This window comes from Sinocyclocheilus rhinocerous, unplaced genomic scaffold (genome assembly GCF_001515625.1).
Source record: "Sinocyclocheilus rhinocerous isolate Xijiao unplaced genomic scaffold, SAMN03320098_v1.1 scaffold387, whole genome shotgun sequence".
NCBI lineage: Eukaryota > Metazoa > Chordata > Actinopteri > Cypriniformes > Cyprinidae > Sinocyclocheilus > Sinocyclocheilus rhinocerous.
The window spans coordinates 55,255-79,470 of NW_015651557.1; the positions used below are offsets into that span (position 1 = coordinate 55,255).

General features: G+C 35.8%; 1 protein-coding gene across 2 annotated transcripts in view; it reads right to left on the reverse strand.

Annotated features, from left to right (window-relative positions):
• Window positions 1-24,216, reverse strand: part of LOC107713164 (calcium/calmodulin-dependent protein kinase type II subunit alpha) — a 41,954-nt gene that overhangs the window by 12,720 nt on the left and 5,018 nt on the right. For both annotated transcript variants that reach the window (XM_016518596.1, XM_016518595.1), the window contains exons 3-13: window positions 14,586-14,645; window positions 13,897-13,951; window positions 11,025-11,090; window positions 10,590-10,662; window positions 8,601-8,703; window positions 5,015-5,098; window positions 4,018-4,112; window positions 3,800-3,922; window positions 3,354-3,437; window positions 2,567-2,609; window positions 380-420 (exon numbers count right to left, since the gene is read on the reverse strand). In XM_016518596.1, coding sequence (XP_016374082.1) covers window positions 380-420; window positions 2,567-2,609; window positions 3,354-3,437; window positions 3,800-3,922; window positions 4,018-4,112; window positions 5,015-5,098; window positions 8,601-8,703; window positions 10,590-10,662; window positions 11,025-11,090; window positions 13,897-13,951; window positions 14,586-14,645 — 827 coding nt within the window. The remainder of the gene's footprint in view (window positions 1-379; window positions 421-2,566; window positions 2,610-3,353; window positions 3,438-3,799; window positions 3,923-4,017; window positions 4,113-5,014; window positions 5,099-8,600; window positions 8,704-10,589; window positions 10,663-11,024; window positions 11,091-13,896; window positions 13,952-14,585; window positions 14,646-24,216) is intronic.

Here is a 24,216-nt window from a genome sequence, read left to right on the forward strand (position 1 = left end):
AAAATGTTCATTTTGGGGTGGAGTATCCCTTTAAGTTTAATCAGAGTATAATAATAATAATCATCATCATCATTTCATATTTTTATTAATTATTATCATTTATGCAATGCTGAATCAAATTATTTCTTTCTAAAGCTACTTTTTGTAATGTCTATTCAATGATTTACTCGTCTAAAACAATAATGACTATCTTTCGGAGAGTAAATTCTCAGCGAAAATTGATTTGCAAGATTACAAAATGTAATTGCTTGACAGCCCCTAAATATAATACTTAACATAATATACAAAATAAAGTTTGTAGTGTGCAAATAATAGACTTAAATCCAAAGAGTATCAATTAAAATCATTATCTGTATCAATTATCTGATTTCCACCCTACCTTCACACCATCTGTCTTCTTGCTGATCCCACTTTTTCCTCCTGAATGAGAGACAAAGAAAAAGAGCGAAATTGCTATAAGAAAGGGCACAAAAGCCCAGAAAAGCATAGTGACGGGCATAGCACTGCTCGGCTCTCCAGCTGGAGTTGGGCTCTGGAGCATCTGTTGACTTTCTAAAATAGGGGTTGGGAGTTTCCAGCATGCATAATCACATACTCCCACACTCCAGGAAGGCTTCGCTTTTAAAAGCTGCTCTGAACAAACAATCAGGAACAGTGAGCAAATATCAAATGTTAAAAAATATCTTCATTAAAAAATATGCATGTAGTTTAAAAAAAAAAAAAAGCATACAAGAATTAGTCCAAAAATAGAAGATGCATTACCTTTCATTATTTTTATTAAAAACCTGTATCACAATTTAAATGTTCACATAATAATGGACAAAGAGATTAACTAAAACCTAAAAGTGCACTGCTGACTCAAGCCGGTATGTTTCCGCTGGACATTATCTTAAAGCATTTAGTGGAGAATGACCACTCTGGGTAAAAATAGACAGGATGTGATGAATGATCAAGAGTGTTTGGGAGTGATAGAACGGCCTGTGCAAAAGCTACGGCTGCTACACTTGAACAGGTGGAGCAATCTATTTTAGATCAGTCATTGCTGACCTTTTACAGACCCTCACCCGCATGACACCCACACGAGGAACAGAATTTTTAAAAAAGAAAATAGGATCAGATTAACGAATCGGGATGCCCCGAGTCCATGATCTCCTACCATTTGAAAACATTTTTACTGACATGCATGGTGCCTACATAAAAATAAAATAAAATAAGATCGTATATCAAGCAAATGCAACTTCATTTCAACAGTGTGGCCTTATGAAGTGAAACGATCGGCCTTTACAGGAAACTGAACATTATTTACAACATTATTGGTAAAAAAATCTTCTTTACTGTTTTACTGAAGAAAAAAGTCACCTATATCTTAAGGTCAAGTAAATTTACATTTTTACATTTACCTTTGTAATGGCGAAATTACGTGGGCAAAATCTCAATCAGAAGGCTCAAGTTTTTTGTATTTTGGACACACTTTGAACATTCAAATTCGCTGCATTTACCAATATAGAACCAACGGACAATGGAAGGAATTTCATCGAAGCTTCACTAATGTGACCTACAAATGTACCTAAAGAACAACTGCATCATCTTCATCTTGCAAATGCAAACTGTCCATGGTTTGGGCCATATATCATCTTTGCGTTATGAATGCTGAGAGAATTATACATGCTGGGATTTTAAAGCCTTGGCCAGTGGCAAAGGTCTCCCATGTTGTGTCTTTAAATCCTGACACGACCAATTGAAGTACAAACCTGTCAAAGATTTACACCAAGAACGATAACTATAATAAAGATAAAAAATAATCACAAGCATCCACAGCAACGCTAGATTCTGTTCTGTTCATTATAAGCATGGGGTAGCTCTGAACGCTCAATGGACCCACATTGTGGAACTGCTGCGACCACTCATATTCAAATAAACTAACATTAAAGTAGACTGATCTCTCTCTAGCTGAATCAGAGTTTACACAGTAAGGTGCTTATATAATAAAACTTGTGATCATTCACTTCAGTTTTCGCCCACTATTGTTCTTCGCTGATGAAGTCTTGCCATGCTTTTTGTCTGCAGTCATAATCCTAAAGACTGTTGTTCTTAAAACACCAAACAACTGGGCTGTTAAGGTTACAGACGCTCCTGCTAAACAGGCTTCTGTGATTTGTTCTGACAAATTCTGACTTGTACTAAACACTGCTGAATTCACAACATAACTTGTCTTCAATTATAGCCTACAAATGATATTAATCCCTACAATAATGTGCATTTACTTTATTTTGCCCAGCCCTTCTTAAGCTAAATTGGGTAGGATGACATGGCTTGGATAGACGTGCCAATACTTTGAATTTGTTTTATCAAATTTCCAAATGCTTGGAAATGCCAGACTCATAAGCATCAACCATCTTTCAGTAGAAGGTGTCAAACACAACTTCACAGAGTCATCAAGCCTCTGTACAAACCTTCAGTGCACCGTGAATCCAGACAATTCCAGTGTAAGATAATCTGTGGTTCCTGATCAAGACATACTGTACTCAAGCAGATTAGATTCGATTAGATAGATTATTAGAGTTACCTGAGAAGTTTCTGGTGACCAGCATAGTAGTGAGGATAGCACCCTTTAAAAAAACAACAACAACAACAAAACAGAGGATCTTTTAGCAAATGGTGTATTGCTATGCAAAATTCAGAATTGATGAACTGGCTCCCTTTTAGTTCATTAGTTGGAATTTGAATTGAATCTACACCACAGGAAATTTAAACGGAATGACAGCAAGAGGAATTAAAGAACTGCAATTAAAAATATTTAATTCATTCAGGAAAATTATGCGTTCTTCCACCTTGGTACATAAATGTTTTATTTCTCTAATAAATACGGTGAATGTACAAATTTCTTCAGATGACATTTCTATCTGTCCTTAAGGTCTTTAAACTTTATTTGACCTTTTTTATTTATCTTTTTCAAACAAACATTTATCAAACTAACATTCAAAGTTTGTCTTTTCGAATTACAAATGAATGAATAAATAAATGTCTATTTTTTACTCCAAACATTCAAATTCGAATTGCAATTCTGCATCTCGTTTGCTACTTCTGTTCAAATTCTGGAACGGAATTAGAATTCAAAAGGCATCCTTGATTCAGTTCAGAACGGTGTACAACTGTGATTGTTAAGAACTCCAAATAGCCTGATTTTCATCCATAATTTATTAAAGTGAAGTGTGTCACTCGGGGCATGATTATTATTATTATTATTCATGGAACAACTCTTGTAGGGTTTAAACCTGCAACCTTTAAGTTACCAGCCCAGAACTTTAAATGCAACTCACAGAAGAGCTTCTCACAACCGTATACAAACTTACCTTGAGCTTTCTTCTAGCGTTGAACTTCTTCAAGCATTCGACAGTCTCCTGTCTGTGCATGCAAGATGCAACAGTGGAGCGATGCTAAAAGAGGTGAAACGAGAGGTTATTTGGAGAACATTAGTTCTGCAGACATTTCCAGAACATGTAATCCCTATATAATAAAAGAACTTTGAGAAATTTGATAAATATTTACTCAAGTATAGTGAAACATGAGCAGAGCAAATTAATGTGTACAGTAAAGACTTGTTAACACACAGTGAATGCTACAGTAACTATAAAGATAATTATAACAACAACTAGGGTTCATTCATTTGCTGACTAAATTAACTGAATTCAAATGTACATATAAGTGATCCAAAGCAATAATATATTAACTAGGCCCTAAGATAAAACGCATATGTATGTTGTAAAGTACTGATGAGTACTGTGAGTTGTGAACTCACTGAGATCCATGGGTGCTTGAGTGCCTCCGCAGCAGTGATGCGTTTAGATGGGTTGATGGTCAGCATCTTATTAATAAGATCTTTCGCCTCAGGGGTGACTGTGTCCCACTCAGGTGAAGGAAACTGTGGGTGTAACAAAGTGATCCAAGTGTGAATCAGACATCCATTAGCACTTCTGGCATTGTCATCAATATTATATGAAGGATGCATAAACTGACATCGTAGGCGCCAGCTTTAATTTGCTGATAGAGTCTATGCTGGTCTTCATCCCAAAAGGGTGGGTATCCAACCAGCAGGATGTAGAGAATCACACCTAAAGGAAATGAAGTTAGGAGAAATGATTTCACAATACTCTTAACGAATTAACAACTTTGATCTGTGCAATACTGGTGCCATTGTGCAAGCTAAGGGAAGACCAAGGAGTGCTATAACTTTTATTATTATTATGCATTTACTTATTTATTTATTTGACTATGTGTCTCAATTGTGCAGTTGTGGTTTTTCTGTACTTTGAAAATGCATTCGCGGGAAAGATTACAGAGCTATATAGGTTGTGATTTTGGGCTACTTTTACAATGTACCACGGCTGCTCAAACATATATAAAAAATAGATCATTTTACTAAAATGTATTGATCCTTGCAATACAGAACATAGAATAAAACAAATAAAAACATTTATTTCACAGCTGTCAACAATGATTGGACAAAGAGGAAAAAACTGGGCAAGTTTTTATTCCTTTTGGGTGAGTTTTGAGTCAGCTTTGGGCTGGAAATTTTTCTGGGAGCTGGCAACCCTGCATTTAACATGTGCATTAATAGAGTGCTGGTTCTTCCATTCTGCTCTTCTAAATACTGACTGCAGAGATTTGCTCCCATTTAGACACAAGAGCATCAAGGCACTGATGTTGGGTTGATGTGGCTTGGCTTGATGATGGCAAAATGTGTTCCACACCAGACTCAGTAAACCATTTCTTAATGGATCTCACTTTGTGCACGAGGCTTTTGTCATCCCAGAACAGAAAAGGACCTCCTCAAACAAATTGGGAAAACCCTTTTCTCTAAAATGTCACAGTGCATACTGTTGCTACACAAAATGAAAGAGTGGATCTTCATGACGAGTGCATTAGTGATCACATTTGTGATGTAATTCTACCTTAAAACACATACGACATTAACACATATCAATGTTTAATGCAAAAATATGAAAAAACTAACCACATGCCCACAGGTCTACAGCTTTTCCATAGGGGTCCTTCCGTAAGACTTCTGGGGACAGGTAACCAGGAGTGCCAGCAAACCCTGATGTGAAGAAAAAAAAATCATAACTTTTAATTGAGTCTATATTTATGAAACTGAAAATGAGCTAAATGTGAAAAAAGACAAACACAATGTGATAATTACATCTGTACTTAAATAACAGAATTCACGAATACACTATTATAAGAACAACTTAAGTCTCCAGTCACTCTTAAGGACCCCATGAAATCAATACCTGGTCTGGAGATGGTTTTGATCAGGGTTAGAGATCACAGACTGAAATGATTTGATCAATCAGCTTTGAGCAAATGTATCTTTCTTGAGCCAGAGACACAGGGGGAGTGACTTTATGGTGTTAAAGCGGTTCAGTTCAAAAAATGTAGAAGAATTGCCTGGCTTTTGCTGATGATTATTTATTGTGTTTATATTATATACACTCTCAGAAAAAAAGGTACAAAAGTTATCACTGAGGCGGTACCTTTTCAAAAGGCACACATTTGTACCTAAAGAGTCCATATTGGTACCTTAAAGTGTACATATTAGTACCTAAAGTGTACATATTAGTACCTAAAGTGTACATATTAGTACCTAAAAGGTACAAAAGTGTAGCTTTTGAAAAGGTACCACCCCAGTGACAGCTTTTGTACCTTTTTTTCTGAGAGTGTAGGAATAGATTTTTATTACAAGCCTTTAATTTAAATGAATATTCACATTTAAATACAGTAAGGTCTAAAATTGATGTTTAAAGCTTTTTAAAATACTAAGATTGTCAATCTGTACAGTATATAAATTCTGAAACCGCTGAACCAGGCGAGTTAAACCAGACTGTATTTGTTTGGTTTTGTCAACTCTAAACCTACTCTGAAGAAATGAAAGAATAATATGCACATTAGAATGAAACAGGGGATTGTATAAATAAGAATTAAGATTCCTAAGAATTCAAATGATTGAAAATAATGTTCTAAAAATCATCACAAAACAACATTATTTAAAATACTGAGCACTGCAGCATAACACTAGCTACATATAATATATATATTATCACTACTGTACAAGATTTTACTTTCATAATCTAGCAAGTAAATTAATGGCAGGAAATGTCATTAAAGGCAGGGTATGTGATTTTTCAAAAACACTTTAGAAATAAATCTCACACACTTTACATTCAAAATTAGATTGTTTAAACAGTGTAAGGTTTTGAATTTGTTGTACTAGACACAGCAATATGTATGATATACACTCACTGGGCACTTTATTAGGTTCACCTGTTCAACAGCTTGTTAATGCAAATATCTCATCAGCCAATCACATGGCAGCAACTCAATGCATTTAGGTGTGTAGACATGGAAAAACAATCTGCTGAAGTTCAAACCGAACATCAGAATGAGGAAGAAAGTTCATTTAAGTGACTTTGAACGTGGCATGATTTTTGGTGCCAGACGGGTTGGTCTGAGTATTTCAGAAACTGCTGATCTACTGGGAGTTTGACATGTAAACCATCTCTAGGATCTACAGAGAATGGTCTGAAAAAGAGAAAATATCCAGTAAGCGGCAGTACTGTGGGCGAAAATGCCTTGTTGATGCCAGAGGTCAGAGGAGAATGGCCAGACTGGTTTGAGCTGATAGAAAGACAACAGTAACTCAAAAAAAAGGTATAAAGAAGAGCATATCTGAACACACAACACGTCAAACCTCGAAGCAGATGGGCTTCAACAGCATGAAGAACACACTGGGTGCCACTCCTGTCAGCTAAGAACTGAAAACTCAAGCTACAATTCACATGGGCTCACCAAAACTGCACAATAGAAGATTGGAAAAAGGTTGCCAGGTCTAATGAGTCTTGATTTCTGCAGTGACATTCAGATGGGTCAGAATTGAAACAACATGAAAGCATGGATCCATCCTGTCTTGCATCAACGGTTCAGGCTGCTGGTTCTGGTGTAACGGTGTGAGGGATATTTTCTTGGCACAATTTTGGCCGCTTCATACCAAATGTGCATTGTTTAAATGCCATAGCCTACCTGAGTATTGCTGCTGACCATGTCCATCGCTTTATCACCGCAGCATAACCATCTTGTAATAGCTACTTCCAGCTGGATAAAGTGCCATGTCGCAAAGCTCAAATCATCTCAAACTTGAGCTCAGTGAATTCAAATGGCCTCCAGAGTCACCAGATCACAATCCAATAGAGCACCTCTGGGATGTGGTTGAACAGGAGATTCACATCATGGATGAGCAACCGACAAATCTGCAGCAACTGCGTGATGTCAATATGTCAATATGGATCAAAATCTCTGAGGAATGTTTCCAGAACCATGTTGAATCTACTGTATGCTAGTTCTGAAGGCAAAAGAGTGTCCAACCCAGTAATAACAAGGTGTACCTAATAAAGTGGCCAACAGTGAGGGTATAATCAGACAACATCAAAGACTGTCATTTTATTTAAATAATTGAGAATTGCATACATATTGCATATACGCACTCTTCCAGCCAGGTAACATACACAAGCAACAATCACACAGGCCACTCAGCCTATCAACAAGGAAACCTCCTCTTGATAAAAAGCGCCCTGTCCCTGAATTATGTAATGTAATGCCTCACTTTCAGGCAAATGTTTCTGAGCCACATAAAATTAGGGGTCTTGAGGTGGGTAGAGTAACCAAATACTGGACTCAAATGAAAGTACAAGTACTTATTAGAAATAATTACTCAAGTAGAAGAAAAAGTAATGATGATAGTAACTACTTGAGTAACAGTAAAAAGTATCAAATGAAGACTACTTAGGTAGTTCTGTAGATCTGATTCAGAACATGCAATGTAATGAAGGTGAAGTCAATTAAGCATATATTACATGAGGGATGTTTTGTCTCCATTATGTGTGAAAGAGTGTGAGGTGTGTTGAAATCCACTGAAATCTGAACAACATGGCGGTAAGGCCCAATGATATGCACATCAAAACATACATCCAGAGAGGCAGAGCTTAAGTTCACATATCAACAGCTAATGACACAGCACTGAAGTGACTCATATGAAAGAGAACATAAATTCATATGGTTTTGTGTGTGTGTGTGTGTGTGCGTGTGTGTGTGTGTGTGTGTAAAATGCATAAAGATTAAAATCAGAACCAAAAACAGGTGAAACTATTAAAAATCATTTAAAAGTGAAAAGAATGGCACTGCTTTTCATATACTTAATACGGTAACACTTTAGGAACCAATTCTCACTATTAACTATTTGCTTATTAGCATGCATATTACTAGCATATTGGCTGATTATTAGTACTTATAAAGCACATGTTAATGCCTTATTCTGCATGAGCATATTTTAGATCCCTTAATCCTACCCCATACCTAACTTAACAACTATTAATAAGCAGCAAATTACGAGTCTATTGAGGCAAAAGTCAATAGCTAGTTATTAGTGAGAACTGGTCCCCAAACTTAAGTGTGACTGTTAATATATAAATACATCTTTGGAGTGTTAATCTATGTTTTGTGCAATTCTATATTAATGCTGTTTGGTGGTATAATAAATGGGTCGTTACCAAACCAAGCCTGTTGTTCCCCTTCAACCTCAATGGCAAGGCCGAAGTCTGCTAACTTCACAGCTGCACCTTTGGATTTGGAAGCCAGAAGCAGGTTCTCTGGCTAGAAACATGGAAACGAATGGGACAAAAAGGGAAAAAGATTCATGGATAAAGTGCTAATGAACATGTAGTTGTTTTTTCCTCCAACATATAAGAACATACAAATATTGGAGTGGTATTTCACTAAAGTTATTTGTTCAAAAGCCAATTGGAATGTACATTTTGAAATTATTTGTACACCTCACATAAAAAGATACACCCATTACTTGTGTGGAAAATGTTAGCACTTTCACATCAAATGCTTAAAATTAGAATCAGCGCACAAGTTTGTATAATCAAGTGTAAACTAGTAGAACATCTTTAAAACATTATACAAACCAGGTCTAAACTTATGCAAACTGGACTGTTTCAATTAGAATTATGGTAGTGCCATGTCTTTATATTCTCTTGGGGTTAATTCTGTAAATTGTGTTGCCTCAATGTTATTAGACATTATTAGATGCAGCTTTTTCGATACTATTAATTATGTTATCTTAATTGTACATTTCAGGCAGTGCATTGGCATTCAGAGCTTGGTCCTAAGTGTTTCCTCTATTATTTAGAGCATAGAACATTTTCACTTATGTTCAACTGATGTTCCAGTGGTAGAGCATTGCGTTAGCAGCACAAAAGGTCATGGGTTCGATTCCCAGGGAACACACATACTGGTAAAAAATGTATAGCCTGAATGCACTGTAAGTCGCTTTGGATAAAAGCGTCTGCTAAATGCATAAATAATTAAATTATTATTAATTATAATTAATTACTTAGAATGAAGAATTGCTTATCATCACCTGTCCACATCAGATGTGGGGTGCCCCAAGGCTTGGTCTTAGGACCGACCTGTTGTATTGTCTTTATATATTCTCTCATTTGAGACAATTAAAAAAATTGAAGCATGGTGATCTTTTTTTTAAAAAAATGTTTTAAATCCCTTCATGACCTTTTGGCTGATGCTAAATGTTGTTTAGTGAATAACTTTCTTCCAGCTAAATTTCTTTCGTTCTTTTTGGTCAGAATGGATGTGGTAACACTGATGTTTCTGTTTTGAGTCTCTGCAGTGGTAATAAGCATTCCAATGTTAAAAATATTGTCATTTTTGATTTGGGTCTGTAAAATTTTTTCCATTTCCAAATGTCCCAAAACTGAAATCTGTCCTCGCTTTTAACGATTTTGAGAAAATTACCCATGCTTTCATGTCATCCTATCTGAACTACTGAAATGCTCTGTACTTGAGCAGCTTGGGCAAAATGTTTCTTTGAGGCTGTTAACAAATACCACAAAACCACCTGTGCTGACCTTTTTTACACTAACTACAGATAACCTCTATGTCAATTCAAACTGTTCAGAGACTGATTTGATCCAAGGTTATAAGAAATGATATTAGTACTACAATCATATTGTACTGCATTGTATTACACATAAGTAATAGTTTTTTGACCACTTTTCATTAAAAAAATCCTTGTGCGTGTGGCTGCTTCATTCTACATTCAGAGTTGACTATATATATATATATATATATATATGCCAAAACGCCAAAACTCTGCTTGTGGCTCTCACTACCAGTGTGAATGTAGTAACCTGTTAATAAGGACACCAAAATGATAATGTGCTGCTCACACAGTATATGTGAAATAGGCTAAAACATTTAAGGCAGAGAAGGTTTTAAAGAAGTAATCTATTAGTTAAACAAAATAACCTAGAGCCTAGTGCACTCCTCACTAGGGCAATTTGTGTGCATTTGAAATATTGGATGTTTCAGCATTGCATAATATATTTTTATGATAAGTTTGTGGTGTAATTATAACTGAAAGTTTGAGATTGTTTTGAAGCAAGTGTTCTGTCTGGGGGCCACAAAGAGACGAGAGTGCTAATGACAGAGGTTTAACATGAATTATAATGAAATACCTTTAAGTCTCTGTGCACAACGCCCATCTGATGGCAATGAAGTACTGCCTCCAAAATCTGCTGGATGCAATGGCTTCAGAGAGAGAGAGAGGAAAAAAGGTTTTACTCAAATACAGTACATTGGAATATGATAGGATTTCAACACATGACTATGTGATGTATATACAATATATCTGTCAGTTGTACACAGTCAATTTTATTTCTTTTGCTTGTTGTAGAATAATAAAAAGCTATATTCTGCATCACTAAATTAATGTTATGTAGTTTTGAAAATGACCGTTTTGGACAAATTTGTGAGTTATCTGGCTCTTGTCAAAGAGACTTAACTTTTGACTACTTAAGTTAGTGTGCTTTTATGTGTTTGCATATTGTCCATTATTTGTGTAATGCTTTTATACATACAATCCATTTGTGTTGTGCTGATTGCCCACCCACCTGGCATCTGCTTCGCTGTAATATTCCCTGGCAACAATGTCTTCAAACAGCTCACCACCCGTTACTCTGAACCACATGAATGAGCAAGAATGAGCAAATAATGCCACTAGTTAAAGTATTATTTGACTTAAGACAGTTGTTTTATGGGTGTTTCTTCAAATGTAGGAACTTCTGGCTCTGTGAACTTTTCACTTTTTCCCTTTTGAATAGTTGGCTTAATTGGTCTCCTAACAATTTCTAGCAGTGTATACCAGGGGTGTTTTCTCTGAGGAGGCAGGGGATGTGCCTCCCCAAAACTTTGGAAGAGAAACAACTGCACAGTACAGAAATAAATCAATCATATACTGTAGCAATTATGGGGCCAAGCACACCAGTGGATAAAATAAGATTGCATATGTGACCCTGGACCACAAAAGCAGTCTTAAGTCGCTGGGGTATATTTGTAGCAATAGCCAAAAATACATTGTATGGGTCAAAATGATTGATTTTTATTTTATGCCAAAAATCATTAGGATATTAAGTAAAGATCATGTTCCATGAAGATATTTTGTACATCTCCTACTGTAAATATATTAATACTTAATTTTTGATTTTGCATTGCTAAGAATTCATTTGGACAACTTTAAAGGCGATTTTCTCAATATTTTGATTATTTTGCACCCTCAGAGTCCAGATTTTCGAATAGTTGTTTCTCCTATTCTAACAAACCATACATCAATGGAAAGCTTATTTATTCAGCTTTCAGATTATGCATAAATCTCAATTTCGAAAAATTGACCCTTATGACTGGTTTTGTGGCCCAGGGTCACATATAAGTAATTTTTACATACAGTATATAATTTTAATGGTTTTTAAATAATAAAGGCTGCATTTCTTTGATAAAAAATACAGAAAAAAACAGAAATATTGTGAAATATTATTACAATTTAAAATAATGGTTTTCTATTTTAATATACTTTAAAATTTAATTTATTCTTGTGATGCAAAGCTGAATTTTCAGCATCATTACTCCAGTCTTCAGTCTCATGATCCTTCAGAAATCACTCTATGCTGATTTATTATCAATGTTGGAAACAGTTGTGATGCTTATTTTTTGGAACCTGTGATACTTTTCACAGGTTCGGAAGGGGGAAGTCGTGGCCTAATGGTTAGAGAGTCGGACTCGTAACCCAAAGGTTGCGGGTTCGAGTCTCGTACCGGCAGGGATTGTAGGTGGGGGGAGTGAATGTACAGCACTCTCTCCCACCTTCAATACCACGACTGAGGTGCCCTTGAGCAAGGCACTGAACCCCCAACTGCTCCCCGGGCGCCGCAGCATAAATGGCTGCCCACTGCTCCGGGTGTGTGTTCACGGTGTGTGTGTGTGTTCACTGCTGTGTGTGTGCACTTTGGATGGGTTAAACGCAGAGCACTAATTCCTAGTATGGGTAACCATACTTGGCCACATGTCACTTCACTTCACTTCACTACTTTTTTCAGGATCTATTGTTGAATAAAAAGTAAGCATTTATTCAAAATAGAAATCTTTTCTAACGATATACACAGCTGCTGTTTGAGTTTTATTTTATTTTTTTTATTTTTTTTAAATAATTTTTTTAAAGGATTGATAAAAAGTGTTAGTAAAGACTTATATTGCTAGCAAAGATTTGACTGGAGTAATGGCTGATGAAGATTCAGCTGTGCATCACAGAAATAAATTATATTTTAAAGTATATTCAAATAGAAAAACATTATTTTAAATTGTAATACTATTTCACAATATTACTGTTTTTTTTGTGTGCATTTTTGATCAAATAATGCACCCTTGATGAGAATAAGAGACTTCAAAAAAAACAAAAACAACAACAACATTACAGATCTTAAATATTACTGATCCCAAATTACATACAATAATTATTGCTATTTTTGACTAATAGGTGGCATTTTCACTAAAATCATTACATTTGTTAATGCATTAATGTCTCATTGTATTATTTTTATCCATACAATGAAAGTAAATAGAGTTTAATGATGCCTTAACTTTCAAAATAATTAGGATGGGAAGTGAGGGAGCGGCTTAGCAGTTACAAGGATCTTCGTTGTGGTTGCTATAATGTAAGTCTATATGGATTTTTGAGGAGTTTTGAATGTTTTAGGAAAACCAAAATTCAAATGAGTGAGACAAGATACTGGGTCAAAACAACCTGAATGTCTATGCTGAGTTTTAGTGTCAGAAGAAGAAGTAGCATATGCATAATAAATACAAAATCAGAATACTGGCTTTGTCAAGCCAACGTGGTAAAACATTTCCAAAGCAGTTTTAATGTGATTGTGATTAAAACTTTATTTTACTGTTTCCTTGTTACATATATTACATGCATTTGCTAAAGCATTAACACTAAATTATGTTATTCCAAGATACTTACAGTATAGTAACTACTTGTTAATTAATATTACTCAGTACTTATATGTAATTAAACTGTAACAAGGACGCAAGCTGAAATCTGTTACTTCTAATAAAAATCCCTGCGAGACTGAAATGCTTGAAGTTGCAGAAACACCCTTGTACTTCTTTTCAACCTCAAGCAATTTTAAGAAGACAATGGTTTTATGAAGGTGTCATACAGTAGGTACTGTAATTATTTCAATATGAAGAAAGATGTCTATTGTATCCACCCTGCGCTATAGCAAAAGATTACCCTTTATTACCATTTCCCCCACAAAACCTGACATTAGCAGAGGAACGCAAACGTATTTATCCATTTCTGAAAACAAATCATGTCTTTCACTCTCTTGGGCCTTTGTTAACCTACAGCAGCATTTGAGTTTATGTTTTGTACTATATTATAGTATAAAATCCTTTTATCTGGTATGGTTGGTCAGAGAAACTTACAAGTCAAAGATGAGGTAATGGTGACCTTCCTCTGAGATGCTGTCATGCAGCCGCACTGGTGAAGGATTGCCGATTGTGGTTTGGATTGAGAATAAAAAAAGAGAGATAACATGGTCACAGAGTCATTTTTGTTTCATTATTGTTTTCTTACATATACCATGCACTGCCTTGCAAGTATTCAGACTTGTTTCTGGAATTGTAAGACCACTGAGAACAGAGCTTTAAGCTTGAAGTCATTTGGCTGATTGGTATGCACCTCAACAGGCTCCTGGCACAAATTTAGCAAAAGAAAATGTATTAATTTAATCTAATTTAATATGTATGGATACCCGTTCAGAGTGATATCTTCAGATCACCGTGTTATAGAGACTAGATTTCACTCTGTTCACTCAAGTCAGCAAGTAGCCAGTATTACCATGGCAACTGCATAGCTACGCTCTAGTAACCATTCAGAGCAGACTAGCAACCGCATAACAACATGACCCAGTCATATCTCTGCAACAGAACATCAAAGAGACATGGGGCTGGTCTCGTTTAATGTAAAGCAATTTTGCCTGAGACTCATACACAGGTGTTACATTTACAATAAATGTGTAAAATATGAGGTTGTGACATTGTGGAGTAAAGTTCACAGCAATTTATGTGTATGTGTGTGTGTGTGTGTGTGTGTGTGTGTGTGGTGAACTTACCAATATTGGAGTGCTTCAGCAGTCGGCAGATCCTAGCCTCCCTGTCCAGCTTCTGGTGATCTAGAATATATATATAAAAACAGATTTTTCACATATATTTTTGAATGTTTTCAACATTTAAAATGGAAAATACAAAACAGTACATGAGCAAACAGCTGTTTTTACTATGCTGTGAAAAACACAAAATATACATCCCATGAAAATGGAGTTTCTTCATTTTAAAAGTTAATTTTTTTGGAGCACGGACCACCCGGCTATGGCCATTACCAATGTCAGTAGATAGATAAAAAATGGCTAAATAATTTAACAAATGACAGTTGAAATGTCCATTTTGTAATGATCTCAGCTTAAATGATCAGAAATTCTTGTTAAAAATCACCAAGTGCGGTATTTATTTTAATAATTTCACTAGGTGCCACCACTTCAACATAGGTTACTTCATAAGCCAAAATTCAAAGTCACTTGCATTAAAAGCTTTAAAATCCATTCCACAATATGTAAGACATTTGCTATTCCAACACCTATGAACAACATCTTAGCATCTTAAATGCAGCACAGGTTTCTACATTATTGGCAACATTTCCTTGAATGGTATTTTTGTGTACCATATATCCCAGGTCGAAAAAAGTGCATTTCCATAAAGTGCTCTATTTTCGCGCACTAATTGTGTACTTAATATACTAAAAATTATTCTTTAGTACTTCTTAAGATAAACTTAAGATCAACTAAGTGTTCTCAACTGTGTTATTTTGGGACTCCATGAATATGAATTAAAATGTGTTTTTAACATACTATCTCTGTATTTTTAACAAATTTATTTAGTTACCACTTGTAGTACACTTGAACCCATCTTTCATACACTAGTACACTCAAGTGTACTACAAGTGGTGACTAAATACTTTTTTTTTTTAATTAAAAAAATTAAAAATATTCATGGTGTCCCAAAATAGCACAGTTCAGTGTTTTTCCATTGTGTGAATAAAATGTAATCATGTAATCCATAAAAAGTAACTGTAATCTGATTATAAGCATTTTAAAATGTAATACAATCCAGTTACAAGTACTTACTTTTTTGGTTACACTTTATTTTAAGGTTTCCTAGTAAGTACATGTAACATGCGTAACAAGGACACCTTAAAATAAAGTGTTAGCACTTTTTAAATCTGATTATGTAATCAAGATTACATGTAATCAGTTATTACCCTGGGTCGATGAGAATTCACCCTCATTCAGCCATATTTTAAACAGTGTTGGGGGTAACGCATGACAAGTAACACGTGTTACATAATTAGATAACTTTTTTCCCAAGTAACTAGTAAAGCAACCCTTACAAAGAAATTGTAAAGAGTTACTTTTTCAAATAAGTAACACAAGTTACTTTGTTTTCCCATTTATTGACTGACAGCTCTTCACATGTTGAGAGAAACTGGAAGTGAAGTGCAGAGGCAGAGGCTCTTCTTTTAGCCTGAGGCTTATTAATTTCACTTTTGGTGTGAAACAGCCTTTTCAGTTGCCAAAAATATAATTTTTCTTGTTATTAAAAATAAATAATCAAGCCCAGCTCAGGTGAGAAAAAAGTAATGCAAAAGTAACGTAATGCATTACTTTCCATAAAAAGTAACTAAGTAACACAATTAGTTACTTTTTTATGGGGTAATGCAATATTGTAATGCGTTACGTTTAAAAGTTACTTTCCCCAACACTGATTTTAAATATTTGTAATATAGGCCAACAGCAGCTTCTCAGCATATACCCAATATTTGGAAAACACCCCAAGAGAAAACAGTGGATTCCCATGAAATTAACTGCGCTTTTCAAAAATACTACTCATATTTATACACATTATAATTCCCTCAAGATGATTTACCTATGCAGAAATGTTTGCTAAAGGTAAATATGCTCAGCATTAAGCAAGATTTGTTTTGTTTGTTTGTTTGTTTATTTGACAAAGAAAGTAGTGAATACACTCTATTCGTCAAGGATAACACAATAAAGTTTAAAACAAAACTTATTTCCATTGTGGTCCTTGATGTAAAGCACAAACTTCACTCCCGGTAACAGGTACACTGGCACTGCATTATAAATACAAAAATTACAATAAAATTCCACATCTACAAAAATGTACAGTCACAAATAACCACGTACGTAATACAAATTCATCAACAAAACAACCTACTTAAGAACAAACTTTTAGCTTTTAAACTAAAACTAACCATATTCGAAATACCTTTAATGTCCAGAGGTAACTTATTCCACAAAAGTGCCCCAGAATATCTAAAAGACCTACGACCATACATAGTTTTAAAACGACATAATGTAATATCCATGAGACTTTGCCTAGTTTTATAACAATGTTGCTCATATCTATATGCAGTACAATAAGGCCCCAGGGTCAGATGGTTTCTGTGTCGAGTTCTACAAAACGTTCTCCTCACAATTGACCTCACTGCTTATTAGCATGTTTAATTATTTTTATGAACAATCTGAATTATTATCAAGCCTCACAGATGCTCTCATTACAGTTTTCCTAAAGCCAGGCAAAGATGAACTAAATTGTAGCTCCTAAAACCTATTTCTCAATTAAATGTCCAAAATATTATCCCAAATACAATATATAATAGAATGTTATTTTGGTTTGGCCCAAATTTTAATCCCTGGATATGTCCACTGTATTTTTCATTTTCATTAATATTTCATGCTAGTACAGGAATGTGCCAAATACCTGAGGCAGCATCAGAACAGTGCTGCACCAGTTAGCTTTTCTTTTGTCGGAAGGACTTACTGTAGTATTTTATTTAACTTGAAATCTGCAGTGTTTTGGCTGTGGTATCATTGGTGTGTGCCAGCCTGTAGGGAGTCTGTGCAGCGCATATGGCTGTGCGTTCTCCTTTAACTGGCTGTTTTTAGAGCTCTGTTCTCACCAAATTGCATTTAACAAGCTCCACTGTGGATGCTGTGGCTCAGCTTAGTAAGTTGTTCACATTTTGCTCACAGATGACATAAACTTGGAATGTGTACAAACGTCCTTTGTATGTTGTGTTCACTTGAATTTGGCCAAGCAATCTAAATAACTACCAGGACTAGACACAATGTCACATTTAACCACTCAAACTCTCTCAGAATTTAACAGGCTGAATGATTTTTCAAATGGTATTTAGCACCAGTATACAGTATTGTTACATCAATATAAAATTCTACAGTCCATTGTTTATCGACACTTTCTCTCCCATTGGCAGACTATTTGTGAAGGCTCGTTGGAACTATGGATTCAGAAAGCACCGAACACTTTTGGGAAACACACCCCTGAATAGTTTGGATGAATATGAGATCGGATATTAACCCTGGACCAGGTGACCTTCCCTGGCACTGACAGAATTTTCCGGCAATCCGTGTTTTCACTGTTATACGGTAGGGGGTGCTATTACACATCTTCTGAAATAGTAAAGAATCTCTGGATCCAAAAACAAGCAAAGAAGACAGAAACAAGAGATTGTGCATATGTCAGCTACCGTGATCATCAAACATTAAATAACATAAATCATAACTGAATGAAACATTGATCCAGGAAGTGGTATAGGACTGTGAAGCTTTGGGAGTGTTGATGGATTCGATCTACTCTGTATATGTTTTGATCATCATCCTGAATCTGATCTGGACGTAGTCTTTGAAAAAAATATGTGAACATTGATTTTATTATTTTTTTAAACAAAACTTAAACAAAATTCAAATGTTGATTTAAAAAAAAAGAATGCATGAAGCTAGAATAAAAGGGTTTGTTTTGTTTAAAAGCAGAGGCTCTGTTATCGTGTGTTCAGATATTTATATAATAAAATATTCTGGGGTCTGTGAAAGATTTGCAAAAATGATCAAAAATGCTGGAGGGGAAATAAGTGTAAGTTACTAAGACTGGGGAAACAAGGAGTTAATAAGCAGGCAATATGATATACTATACGATAGAAGTCCACTTGTTCTTTTAATTTAAAATACAAAAAAGACAGAAAACATAAAAATGTATTTGTTTGACAGAAAATGTATGCATGCATGTTTGTTAGTTATTTTACTTTCTATTTGGAGTTGATTGAATGTTTGGGATTGTTATGTGGAATTTGATGAATGTGGCTTTAAGTACTTTTCAAACATGCCAGTTTAGGCAAAACCATAATACGAGTGTTTAGATGAGAGCTTCATCTTCAATTTAATAATACCAACTTTTTGGAAGACTATTCTGATATCTCTACTTTGAAAACAAACTTTGATTTGGGTGGGCTTGTTAAGGTCATTTCCTCTCATTTTGATGCGCTCTGAGAGCGATGAAATCCCAGCTTTCAGTCGGCCCACTCATTTGGATGATGCACAAATGAAAAACTCTCTGGAGGATTAAATTTAGCCATCCCTTTGAGGCTCTGTGTTCGTCAAGCGCTTCTGACACAGTGTAATGGTTTTCAATGAATAACACTTGATTAAAACAGAGCAACAAAGTAACTTTTGTATTTTCAGAAACTGCAAACTCTGGCCATGATGGAGCGTCATCAGCATATCTATGTTTTCTTAAAGGCATACGCACATTAAAGAAACTTGACGAAAAGAATGTAAGAAAGATTCAGAACAATGATTTTTAGTTCATATTTAGTTATAACATTGAATGACTTACAGTATGTGTGTTGTTTTGGCAGAAAGAGTTATATCTACAAACTGAAAAAACCTGAATGAGTAAATTTGATTTCTTTTATACTTATCTTTTCTCTTAATTAAGTTATAATACATTTTCAATTTAAACATTGAATGAAATATATTTATGCAATATGCTGTCCATCAATGTTCAGTTATTTTATTAAACACATTTTCAGTAATAATACTTCACTTCATTTAATCGTGCTGTTAAAAAATACTTAAAGTAAACATCACTCAGGAATTCAAATTAAAAATAGCATAGTATTTTATTAAGCATTACTTAAAAATTTTTTAGATCATGTCTTGTCCTAAATGCCCAGTTAAGTAAAAAGTGACTGGAGCAAGGAAAAATGCCCTCTTTTAAGGTTGTCTACACTGGACATATCAAAGTGAATGATTCAAAAAATATCAGCTTTATGATAAATCTTACCACTTTTATTTGTCCTGTTGTTGAAAGTAGAGTAAGTGTGTAGTATATGTCATAAATAGAATGGGGGTATCTGTTTACTGTCAACAACTTGCTACGATATAATCAGTGCAGACGGTGTCTTTTGATTACAATGGGCTCTATTTGATTTTGACATGATGTGACAGTAGACGGAGCGTTATAATAGTTAGAATCCATGCCAGCATATGCTTTTGACTCCATTCTGTTGCCTATAATAGTGTTGCCACTTTTTAAATAGTTCTCAGTCATCTGAAAATAAAGCAGCAATCTATCTATAACCTCTCAACATTATATGATCAGATAAATGCAACATTTACATTTTCACTGATCCTCGGTCAGACAGGAAGTTAACATAAATAAATAACAGAATAACCTACAAGTACAAAAATCTACTAACTATAAGTAACTGCATCTCACTCTCATTAGAGTACTAGTAGACTGTTGGGTTAGGGTTAGTAGAATAAGTTGACCTGTACTTGCCAAGCTACTTATAGTCAGTAGAATGTGTGTTGGGGACATAGACTGTATAAAAACATGGACGTAGTGTCCGTGACGTCACCCGTAGATTTCCGAAGAGCGTTTTTGAAGCTCAAAAGTGGGAGGAGCCGGCCGTCGCCATCTTGGCAGCGCGTCACCGCGCGTCACTCCCGGATAATCGAAAATGGGCAAAGAAGCCACGCCCACCTAGCTCGACGGTGGTGACAGCAGCGGCAATCCACCTGTCACTCAAGTGGCCACGCCCTTAATTATGCAGAACTTTAAGGCTTAATATAATTTAAACGGATGAGTTATAAAAAAATTCACCCCCCTCACAGTTGTCATGAAGGGCAAAATTAGCTATAAAGACCAAAATCATTTTTTGAACCAGGCTGTAAACATGTTTTTTTCTGCGGTAAAGTTGGGCATTTTAACATGTGGAGTCTATGGGATTGACTCCCTTTTGCAGCCAGCCTCTAGCGGCCAGTTGATGAATTACAGTTTAAGTCACTTCCTTGTTGGCTTCACGAGAGAGAGGGGGAGGTTGCCACTTGGTTGGGGACCATCAGAATAAAATGTGAGCAGATCAGTCTACTGATATTCTAATGACTGCTAGTAGACATGGAGTGGCAAAGTTACGTGTAGATAGAAGAGTATCTAAAGTGGACTATCAAAATAAAGTGTTACTCAAAAATCTTTAAGACTTGTTTGCCAAATGTTGTACAGTCTCATCATACCATTACAATAGGCTGTCTTAAATCCATCCATTATCTGAGCCGCTTGTCCTATGTAGGGTTGTGGGGATGCTGCTATCTTGGGCCAAATGTAATAACACCCTTAACTGATTGATCAGTCCATCACAGGGATATAACAAACACACTCACACCTACCCGGGGGGCCTCCTGTCTCAGCAGGGATTCGAACCCCAAGTCAGTTAAGTCAGCAATTTGAAGATATAAAACATTTAAGCACAGATCGTTGGCCACGTTAGAGCAAGGAGTTGTGAAACATTGAAAATAGGAAGTGGCTCATCTCAGGAAAACCAGCACCCCAGTGATCCATTTTCCATTTGTAGCAACCTCTACAGAGAATGAAGGGACACCATCAAATATGCCAGTTGCTTCCAATATTAGACCCCCATTAACCTAGAATTTCATCGTTTTGGCTCTGCTAGGGAGATAATTGATGTTCATTGAGAAATGTGAACATCGCTGGCAACTGTCAGACACAGAGCTTGTGGCAATGCTCAATGTTGTTCTCTCTGGACATGCCCAAAGCTGGTGAATAGCTAAGAGTATTAAGATCCATAACTGGATATGGACATTCTTGGTAGCATTCCTTCCAACCGAATACCTCACAAAAGTAGAAGAACAACTCAAGGCCACGATGCAGGGTCCCCATCAATATATTAGAGACTGTGCCCAATGTCTATAAATCATTGAGCCTAAAATGGAAGGCTGATCCAACAGAAGAGAAAGCAAACCAGTAAGACTCAGAGAATTTGCCACATCTTGAAGGATGACATCTTAAATGGGTGGAGGTTCCAAAATACATTCTTTCACAATGCTTTTGGTCAATGTATGCAGGAACTAGGAAAATGCAGTTACGTTTTCCCCTAGTTAGGGATAGCTCTGCATTTTTTTTTTGTTTAGTTTGTTTGAACAGTATCATACAAGTAGGCATTGCCAGAGGCAGCACATCTGAATCACTCATTTCTTAGTTATTCTTCCATATTTGATTGCATACATACTCTCTGTAGATTTCTATTTGAGGATTACGATCTATATTAGATAGATCCAATTTTAATGGCTTTAAAGGTGGGGGATAACTGCCTGGTTGCTGCCCAGGCTCATTGGAATTGAGCAGGCTCATTCCACCTTCATTTTTGCAAAACTCAAAAAACGTACATATATGTACGAAATCACAACAGTTTCCAGTTGGAATGAACACTAGAGGCAGTAAAAGTCAGACAGCTTTTATTCCTTTTCACACAAAGTATGGTTTACAAGCCCAGAGTTTCAATTAAAGAGGTCATGAACTGCCTTTGTTTTTTATTTTGTACTGTTCTCTGGGGTCCACTTATTATGTTATCAAGATTTTTACATCAAAAACATTATAATTTAGAAGTAATAGGCCATTTTCTGTCCTGTTTTTAACCCCTTAAGAACGCTTCGTTGGAATAGGTGTGGCGGATTGTAGACACGGAAGTAAACGCCCACTGACATGATTGGCTATCAGTTGTGCATGTTTGACAGCGTACATTCTTCATAGTCACACGCTGCTGTGATTTAGGTCAAAAACGCATAAATAACTCAATACATAACAAGCGATCTGTAAGAAGAGACAAAGAAATAGTGACCGCGAATTGAAAACAGTTACTCACACTTGTGTTGCGACATTACTGTTGGCATAGCATCGTGTTTTAGTTTCAATCTTTTTGAAAATTCCGCATCGAATTGTGCCTTGTTTGTAAACGAATCCGTGGTAAAATGAAGTGAACAAAGGACCAAGTTCTTACTGACGTGGCCTGCATCTTCATTAAAAATAAAGTTAATCCACTCTTTCCTAATGTTGGGATCAGAAGGAAGGCACTGCACAGCGTCTTGTATTAGGAGCATCTTCATCGTTTGGTTTCTGTGTATACCTGCGCGTTTGCCTCTCTCGTAAACACTACATGCACGAATCAGTGGGCGGGGTTAAACAGGCAGCGACGTAGAAGGCGGTGCTTATCCACACTATTACATCATAGAGTGGTACATTACAAAATCTGTAATTGTGGCAGACTAGCTTCAATATAAACTGTTTTAACGACAAAGTTTTGAGTTCTGAAACTTACAGGATGTTTTTTATAGTACAATTACCTCTTAAATGTCAAAAGATCATGGGAATTTTGGCTTCTCAGTTCATGACCCCTTTAAGAAAGATTCATTTTCGCACAGTTCCTTGCACAATATTACAACATGCTGTGAGATTTGAAAACTGATACTTATGAACGCTAGCGTCACATATACAGCTTTATATGTATGGGTTTTCTAACGCAGTAGGTTTGTTCAGTAGATCACGTGATACGGCATTGCTCTTGTGAAGTGAAGCGCTCCGGTACAAATACTGTGAACCTACAGTTCGACAAAACAACACGGCTACATCAGCGAATATGTTTTTGTATCACTATTGCATTCGTTAACACTGTCGGGTAGGTTTAGGGTTGGGTTTGGTGTATTTGCCAACACAATAGAGCATTAACCTTTTAGTGACACTCCCTGTACATTTGAATTCTCAATTGAACTCTTTACATATAAAGTAAAAAAAAAAACACCCAAAGAGTTTGATTTGTTATCTGAAGTGTGATCCTGTGAACACCAGTAGATGACACTTTTCCTCTGACACATACATACTTCTCACTACATTTACATTTATGTAGCTGATGCTTTCTAATAGTGCATTACAAATGAGGAATGCAACAAAGTGATTAATCTTAAGGAGGCAGCGACTTGACATCAGCCATAATGAAAAGTTCCAAGAATATTCAGACTAGAACAGAGATGAAATAAGACAAAGTAACTTTTTTAATGCATAGTTACCTCCAGGATTTCATCTGAGTTTACAGAAACAAGAAGTGAAACCAGTTTTGGGTAGGATTAGGTAGAATATGGTCATGCAGAATATGTGTTTTATAAGTACTAATAAACAGCCAATATGTTAATAATGGGCATGTTAATAAGCAACTTGTTAATAGTGTGAATTGGCCCCTAAACTAAAGTGTTAACACAAAATCAAAATGTTCAATGCATTTAATAGTTGCTCTACAGATGGAACAGATCTGAACCAAACTGCATGACTGACATAGTCATAAATCATTTTTGACAGTCTATGCTACAACTGCTAGAGTGTATGAACGAGTTTTACAGTACTATAAGTGGTTAGATAGGGTACGTGAGAGAGGAAGAGTTACATCTTAACTTGTCATAAAATCCCTGGCAGGCAACTTCGAGGACTGGTTTATCTTCACTAACCACTGCAGCAACTGCCCAGGCT